This window comes from Elaeis guineensis, chromosome 9 (genome assembly GCF_000442705.2).
Source record: "Elaeis guineensis isolate ETL-2024a chromosome 9, EG11, whole genome shotgun sequence".
In the NCBI taxonomy this organism is placed as follows: domain Eukaryota; kingdom Viridiplantae; phylum Streptophyta; class Magnoliopsida; order Arecales; family Arecaceae; genus Elaeis; species Elaeis guineensis.
The window spans coordinates 31,121,936-31,129,838 of record NC_026001.2 but is presented as its reverse complement, the minus strand read 5'-3'; the positions used below and the strand labels follow the sequence as shown (position 1 = coordinate 31,129,838).

Here is a 7,903-nt window from a genome sequence, read left to right as displayed (position 1 = left end):
CGAAGTCGAAGGATTATTTTGGAAGGGGTTTCGATGGTGGTCAGCTCCTGGCTTAAAGATATTACTCCTAGCAAACAATCTCTCCCGCTAGTTATGGATATTCATAAAATGATTGAAACCTTGGATTTCTTTTGGCCGGTCCGTGTTTTCCGTGAGGCGAACTTTTCAGCTGATTGGTTGGCAAATCTTCACAGACGAGGATTTTTGGAACTCAACTTCTCTTCTTGCTGCTTTAGCTTTTTTGGTTAACAGAGATTCGATAGGTTTTTGTTTTGTTCTTTTGTTCACCAAAAAAAAAAAAAAATTCTTACCTCCACCAACAATCAAATTAAACACAAGGTGGGGTCTCTTTTGTAGCCAAAATCTTAGAGTGTTTAAAAAAAAGAAACTGAATAAAGCCTTAGAGTCCTCCACTCCGATGAACCTTTGGACGAAGAAGGCGAACTCTTGAAAGGAGTCTGCTATGAGTATTTTTTTTCTCCTTCCGGTCATGCCTAAAATCCGTGCTGGATCATGGGTAGATCAATGGCAAGAGCCCGGTCAAAAAAAACCATTTGTCAACATATAATAAATTAATATTGCACTATTATATGCGTGCGGAATACTTCCGTTCAAAACAGCGGCGGCAGGCCTCATCCACCCGCCGCAGCACCGTCAGCCCACCACACCCTTTCCCCACCGAATCATACCCACTCCATTCCATTCCAGGAACAAAACGGAGAGAAGCAAGCCGACAGGATGAAGCAGCGGATCTTAGCCGCCGTCATCCACCTCCTCTCCCTCTCCGCCATCTCCGCCGCCGTGGATTTCCTCTTCAACTCCTTCAACACCTCCGACCTCCTCCTCGTCGGCGACGCCCGCGTTGACTCCTCCGTCCTCCGCCTCACCAACGACTCCAACTACTACTCCATCGGCCGCGCCTTCTTCCCCTCCCGCCTCCATCTCTCCACCGCCCCCAACCGCACTCTCTCCTCCTTCTCCACCTCCTTCGTCTTCTCCATCCTCCCCGACATCCCGAGCAGCCCCGGGTTCGGCCTCGCCTTCGTCCTCTCCAACTCCACCTCGCCGCCCGGCGCCATCTCCGGCCAGTACTTCGGCATCTTCTCCAACTCCACCCGCCAGTCTCCGGCGCCGCTACTCGCCGTCGAGTTTGACACCGGCCAGAACCCGGAATTCAACGATCCTGACGGCAATCACGTCGGCATCGACCTCAACTTCATTCAATCAGCTAAAACTCATTCCGCCGGCTACTACCGGAACGGCTCGTCGGGACTTGAATTCATTCCTCTTGACATGAGATCAGGGAAAAATATCCGAGCTTGGATCGAATTCGATGGGCCTCAATTCCAAATCAACGTCACAATCGCCGCCGCCGAGGATCCGAGACCGCCGCAGCCACTGATCTCCTACACGGACCCGCATATCGCCAACTACGTCTCGCCGGAGATGTTTGTCGGCTTCTCGGCTTCGAAGGTCAAGTGGGTGGAGGCTCAGAGGATTCTTGCCTGGAGCCTCAGCGACACCGGCGGCGCCGCGCGGGAGCTCAACACGTCCAATCTCCCCGTCTTCCTGCCCCAATCTTCGTCCTCCTCGTCATCTCCATCTCCAGGACTCATAGCCGGGGTCTCTTGCGCATCCGTTGCTCTCGCAATCCTCGTCCTCTCCTCGGGTTTCTACTACTACCATAGAAAGAAGAGGGCTAAGATCCGGGAAGAAGGAAAAGAAGAGGATGAGGAGGACGAAGAGTGGGAACTGAAGTACTGGCCGCGGCGATTCTGCTATGAAGATCTCTCGAACGCCACAGATGGGTTCTCGAAGGAGAGACTTCTCGGAATCGGTGGATTTGGGAAGGTCTACAAGGGGGCTCTCCCGGTTTCGATCTCCAGAGGAATTGAAGGGGGAGGAGGAGGAGAAGCGGAGGAGGTGGAGGAAGTGGCGGTGAAGTGTGTGTCCCACGACTCGAAGCAGGGGCTGCGGGAGTTCATGGCGGAGATATCAAGCATAGGGAGGCTGCAGCACCGGAGCTTGGTCCCGCTCCGAGGGTGGTGCCGGAAAGGAAACGAGTTGATGCTGGTGTACGGATACATGCCCAACGGCAATCTTAGCCAGTGGATCTTCGACGAAGGGAGGAGGGAGACCATGGGGTGGGTGGCGCGGCGGCGAGTGCTGGCGGATGTGGCGGAGGGGCTGCAATACCTGCATCAGGGGTGGGAGCAGGTGGTGCTCCACCGGGACGTGAAGAGCAGCAACATACTGCTGGATGGCGAGATGCGGGGGAGGCTCGGAGACTTCGGGCTGGCCAAGCTGTACGAGCGAGGGGCGGCGCCGAGCAACACCAGGGTGGTGGGCACGCTGGGGTATCTGGCGCCGGAGCTGGCGTTGGCGGCGACGCCCACGGTGGCGAGTGACGTGTATAGCTTTGGGGTGGTGGTGTTGGAGGCGGCATGCGGGCGGCGGCCGATTGAGAGGGCGGCGAGGGTGGAGGATGAGGATTGGGTGCTGGTGGAGTGGGTGAGGGAGATGTATGCGGAGGGGCGGCTGGTGGAGGTGGCGGAGAAGCGGATGGAGTTCCGGGAGGAGGAGATGGAGCTGGTGCTCAAGCTGGGCCTGGCCTGCTGCCATCCCGAACCGGAGAAGCGGCCCGCAATGAGTGAGGTGGTGGCCCTGCTGCTGGCCGCCGAGGGTCCCGGAAACCCTGCAACAGACTCTGCTCCAATATCTCTTTCTTCTAGTGCTGCTGCTGATTGACATTAGTGTTGTTGGAAGGAATTTTGTTTCTAACAAAAAAGAAGGAATTATCTTTAATTCTTGAGGGACTTCAGAGGCCTACAAGAAAGGCTTCTACTACAATGGAGCCGACTGACAACCACTAGGAGGGAATGGATCAACATGTGTGACAATATACTGAACTTCTGTGCTACCGGAGATCTGATAAGTGGTTAAGAGCAAACGAGGTGGTTGACATAATCAGTGCTTATGGAATAATGAGAGAAGACATGTGATTGATTTTGAGTTTTCTCATTACCTTCATTTTGCTATCATTACCGGCAAGTGGATCTCCGTTCAGATCCGATCAGATCTAAGATTAGCTACCATTATAGGAATAAGAAAACATCCACGTTTGCATGAATTGTTACCTCACTTTGGAAGCCTTTTAGTGCATAACATCCCTCTAATCATATGTGTTGTTAATGAGGCAGTCACCAACCTAATTACCCTTCCTAGAAATATGAGGCCATTTAATCTATCCATATATCTAGCCAGTTCTTAGGCTTCCTAAAGTATCCATGAGCAAAATCAAATGCGAGTCACCTTCAATCCAAAGCTTATATATCCTGATGGAAGGTTATAAGAGTGAGATAAACACATGCCATATCGCCGAAATCACGATCGATAGAATCGAAGTCAACCGTAAAGGAAACCAATCCGGCGGCCAACACTAGACCCGAATGATGATGAACAACGTAGTCTGTTCCAACATGCCCATGTCCTTTTAAAGCCCCATGCCCGTGTCCTTCCAAGGCCCATAGAAGCTGACCTTCAGTAATTAATTGCCGTGAAGCACAGGAAACACAAATGGGTGAAGAGGATACTTCACATTGGCTAAACTCCTATGCTCCCATACTCTTGCACTTACCTGGATTACTCATTGGAGATGATATTCCATCCTTGGTATACTGCTTACGATTGTCAAGCATTGTAGTTAACCGGGTCTATATTTTTGAGTGTGCACCATTTAAGAATTGAATCTATAATCTCTGATGCTAAGTGGAAGGGTATAACCACAGGACAAGCCCTAACATTCATGACCATATGACACATATAATTTAACAAATGATAAAGTTGGGAGAATCAACTCAAAAAGTATAGGAGCTGTCCATTCAATGTCTCTTAAGTCGGTTGCTTATTGATCTTTGAACTTTGTAATGTCTAAAAGACATCAATTAGTTTGGAAAATGATAACTATATGAACATGTGATCTCTATGGATTTTGATTCTTGTGGAAAATTTAATAAATCAGTTGCTATAGGCCAAAATATATGGGAATCCATCCTTCTATCAGAGAATTTATCAATGATTTTGATATTCTATCATGAGTTACATTCAAACTTGGATGAAACATGCCTGAGAAATGTTTTCAGAAGATGCAAGACATACTACAACAACGAAGATTAATGCCATGTAGTGAGGAGAATAAAGTATCAAAGACACTTGCATCAGTGGATTTTTTTGTAACGTAGGTTTTTTTTTTATTCTTGTCACGATCAATGTTCAATAAATATAAACTTTCTGGTTATATATGATAATTTAAGATTACTCCATAGTTACTACTGTTGTTATGGGTAGAACTTAGATGCTCGATGCGAATATATTGATAAGCTCTCGTCGTGTTCGACTCACACATCGGCCGCCAACCTATGCACAGATTTCTGACCTCCCACTAGCACCTTTCTCCATAAGTCGCCAATCCACACTTGAGCCGTCGACCTTAGCATCGGCGCTGAGCCCGCCTCCAAGCACCTCTGATTGCTGACCTATACGTCCAAATACCATTAGAACGAGCCCTAGACATTGGACATTGATTCAAGAAGAGTCCTGTCCCTAACATTGTCTCCGACCAAGGGACTTACTGCCGACTGTCATATTTGAAAAAGTTGACAAGGGACCCCTATGCAGTCCCTTCAAATCATACTACTCGATGTCAAATCATGCCGCTCTTGAGAGTGGCTGACTGCGCACCGAATGAGGTTCTGTCAAATCACGCCACTCTTAAAAGCGGCTGGCTGCACACCGCATAAGGTAATATCTATCACTAAATATCAGGCCAGAATTTTTGAAGTGGTATAGCCAGAGACAACAAGAGGGCCTTCTACAACTCATCCTCCGTAGCTCTAACATCGATATATAAATATAGACAATTAAGGGACCCCCAAGGTATGCAATTCTCGTGCACTTTCCTTTCCATCTATTCTAGATTTTCAACTTGAATATTGAAGGATCCTTGTTGGAGTTAATTCTAGCCAGAGTCTTTCTTTGTAGGTTCGGGCACCATCATCCCTGCTGGGTGCTGCTGCACTCCAGCAACTCTGGTTTGAGTCAAAAATTTGCAGCAATAGATTGGCACTAGAGAAAGAGCCTTTCAGACTCATTTTCTGAAAAAAAGCACAGGATCCATCACCATGTTGCCGCAAAGAACATCTTCAAGACGTTCAAATGCCACGACATGCCGACCGATTGAAAATCCGATTGAGAACCATATTCCAACTTTGTAGCCGAGGGCACCTTTGTAGCCCCTGGTCGGCTGAGGGGCTAAATCAAGACCAGTTTAATATTTTGATCACCCAACTGCAAGCATTGACTATGGCGGTCAATGCCATACAACAAACGAATTTGGCACAGGAATTGCTCCTGCAGTGATCTCCTCAGTCTCTACCGCAAAGCCTGGATTGAGGTAGGCAAATGCGACTGATCGACCCCAGAGCCCCGAATGAAGGAGTCAACCCCACTCTCTGGTGTGGGGTCCACTCTGAGTCATTTCCCATCGTGCCACGTAGGGGTTTACATAGTTCGAGATCCCAACGTGGATCATAGATTCCAAGAGATGAAACAATAGATTAAGGTGCCACACAATGAGGCGATCAACTTGGCTTCCGCATCAACCCATTATTCAGTGATAGAATTATGCAAGAGCCGCTGTCTAGCAACTTCAAAGTGCCTCAGTTGGAAAGCTATGATGGGTTGACCGACCCAGTAAACCACCTAGAGAACTTTAGGGTTCTCATGCTCCTCTATAGGGTATGTGATGCAATTCTATACTAAGCTTTCTCTTCTACCCTTAAGAAGACGGCTCAAGATTGATATTCAGATCTGAAGTCAGGCTCTATCCACTCATTCGACTAGATAAGCCGATCGTTTGATATCCACTTCATATCAGTAAAAGGCATCATCGACAATCTAACTCTCTAGTAAATATTAAGTAGTGGGAAGGAGAACTCCTCTATGATTACATGAACCGCTTCAACATGGACGTCCTAGAAGTATGCGACCTGGATCAGTCGATCGCCATCACCACCTTCAAGAGCAGACTCTGGAGGAATTTTTTCCTTTACTCTCTAGAGAAGAAGTATTCGAAAAACTTTGTCAAGATATTAGATCGGCTTGAGAAGTATGCTCGAGCTAATGAAGCCTTCAAAAAGTATGATACCTTGGTCGACCCTATGATTGAAGAGAAAAGAAAGACCTCAAGCTCTCTTCAATCTGAGAGGATCCCCCGAGGAATCGGTCACGATCCTGGACTCCTCATCGATAAAGATCCAGAACCCCTCCCTGGAGCTGGTGACCTAGAAGCCCTCAAAAATAGTGTCGTCGATCACCAAGGTGTCAGTTTCCTCAAAGGAGGTTTACCAACTACATCCCTCTGAATGTCTCCAAAGCCCAAGTACTTATAGAGATTAGGAAGCAGTTGCCCAGACCAGAAAGAATGAGATCTTGATTGCAAAATCGCACATGGAAGAGGTATTGTCTCTACTACCGTAACCACAGCCATGATACCGAAGATTGCATCTAGCTCAAAGATGAGATCGAGGGGCTTATTTGTCAAGGCCACTTGGACTGTTTTATCCATAGCATAAAGGAAGGATCCGTATAGCTATCTAAAGCACCTCGACACCCAGAGCAGCCTCGATAGGAGCAGTTGGCGAAAAATTGACCCATGGCTGGTGTGATTAATACCATTGCTGGAGGGCACAACGAAATGGGGCCCGATGGATTGGCCAAAGGGCAGAAATTGGAGGAAGCAATTACTTTCTTTAAGCAGGACATGGAGGGAATTTAATTTTTGTACAATGATGTAGTGGTTGTATCTCTTCGTATTACAAATTATGATGTATGCTGCATTCTAATAGATAATGGAAGCTTGGCTGGCGTTCTATTTTACAATGCATTCTCCAACGTGGGCATCCCTCCAGAATGACTGGGCATGGTTGATTCTCCTTTTGTAGGTTTTACTGGAGATGCAATACCAGTCGAAGGGATTATTATTGTTGTGCACTTTTTTCAGATCGTGAAAATTTGAGAACACCAACAAACTTCACACGATAGAGGTGGCACTAGGATTTTACTTTAAAGGGGAGCGCCTCCCTTCTTTCAACCTTTGGAGGTGGCGGCTAGGGTTTGCTCCCCTCCTATGATGGCGTGCAACCAGAAAGAAAAGAGAAACGAGGATTTTGGGAGAAAAAGATTCGATGTATTCCATAATGTTACAGGTTACATATATATAGCCTATACAATAGGTCAAAATCTAAATTTGAAAACTCTCTGGACTAATCCAAATATACTCACCCAAACTCATGTACACCCATGGTCTGATCATGCACTCATCCCTTGAGTTATCCCCTTAAGACCCATCAAATCAGACCTTAAGATCTTAGGATCAAAATCCGATCCCAAATCCAAATAGAAATCCCGCACATCTATTTTTGTGACTCGAGCCAGCTCGATCAGAGCTAGAGTCAGCTCGGCTACCATGCCATTGGTGTGCCATAAAACACTACTCTCTGTTTGAAGTTCGAGCCAGCTCTCTTAGGGGTCTGAGCTGGCTCGAGCTGATTCGAACTGACTCCTTCAAGGTCTGAGTCGACTCCTCTACTGGTTGAAGTCCTTTGCTTGGTTCTTTGCTCCACTTTATGTCCCAAGTATCCAAAGCTCCAACCAAGCTCCTCAAAGTCCTCACCAATCCAAACCTTGAGCCCATGGAAGCTGTGCTCTGCCTCCACTCTAGGACCACTCTTGTCCTAGTGAACCTAGAGTTTATCACACCCACTCCACTTGTGGTCACCTCCAAGGCTATGGGGGCACCACAGCATCCCTACAATCTCTACCTTGGTGCCCCTGAAGCCTTGGC

The 7,903-nt window shown here is 47.5% G+C and overlaps 1 protein-coding gene across 1 annotated transcript; it reads left to right on the top strand.

The window, feature by feature from the left end:
* Positions 1-514: 514 nt before the first annotated feature.
* Positions 515-3,130, top strand: LOC105051235 (L-type lectin-domain containing receptor kinase S.1). The gene has a single exon (XM_010931570.4). It carries the CDS (start codon positions 739-741, stop codon positions 2,746-2,748), a length of 2,010 nt encoding a protein of 669 aa, XP_010929872.2. The 5' UTR covers positions 515-738; the 3' UTR covers positions 2,749-3,130.
* Positions 3,131-7,903: the final 4,773 nt, after the last annotated feature.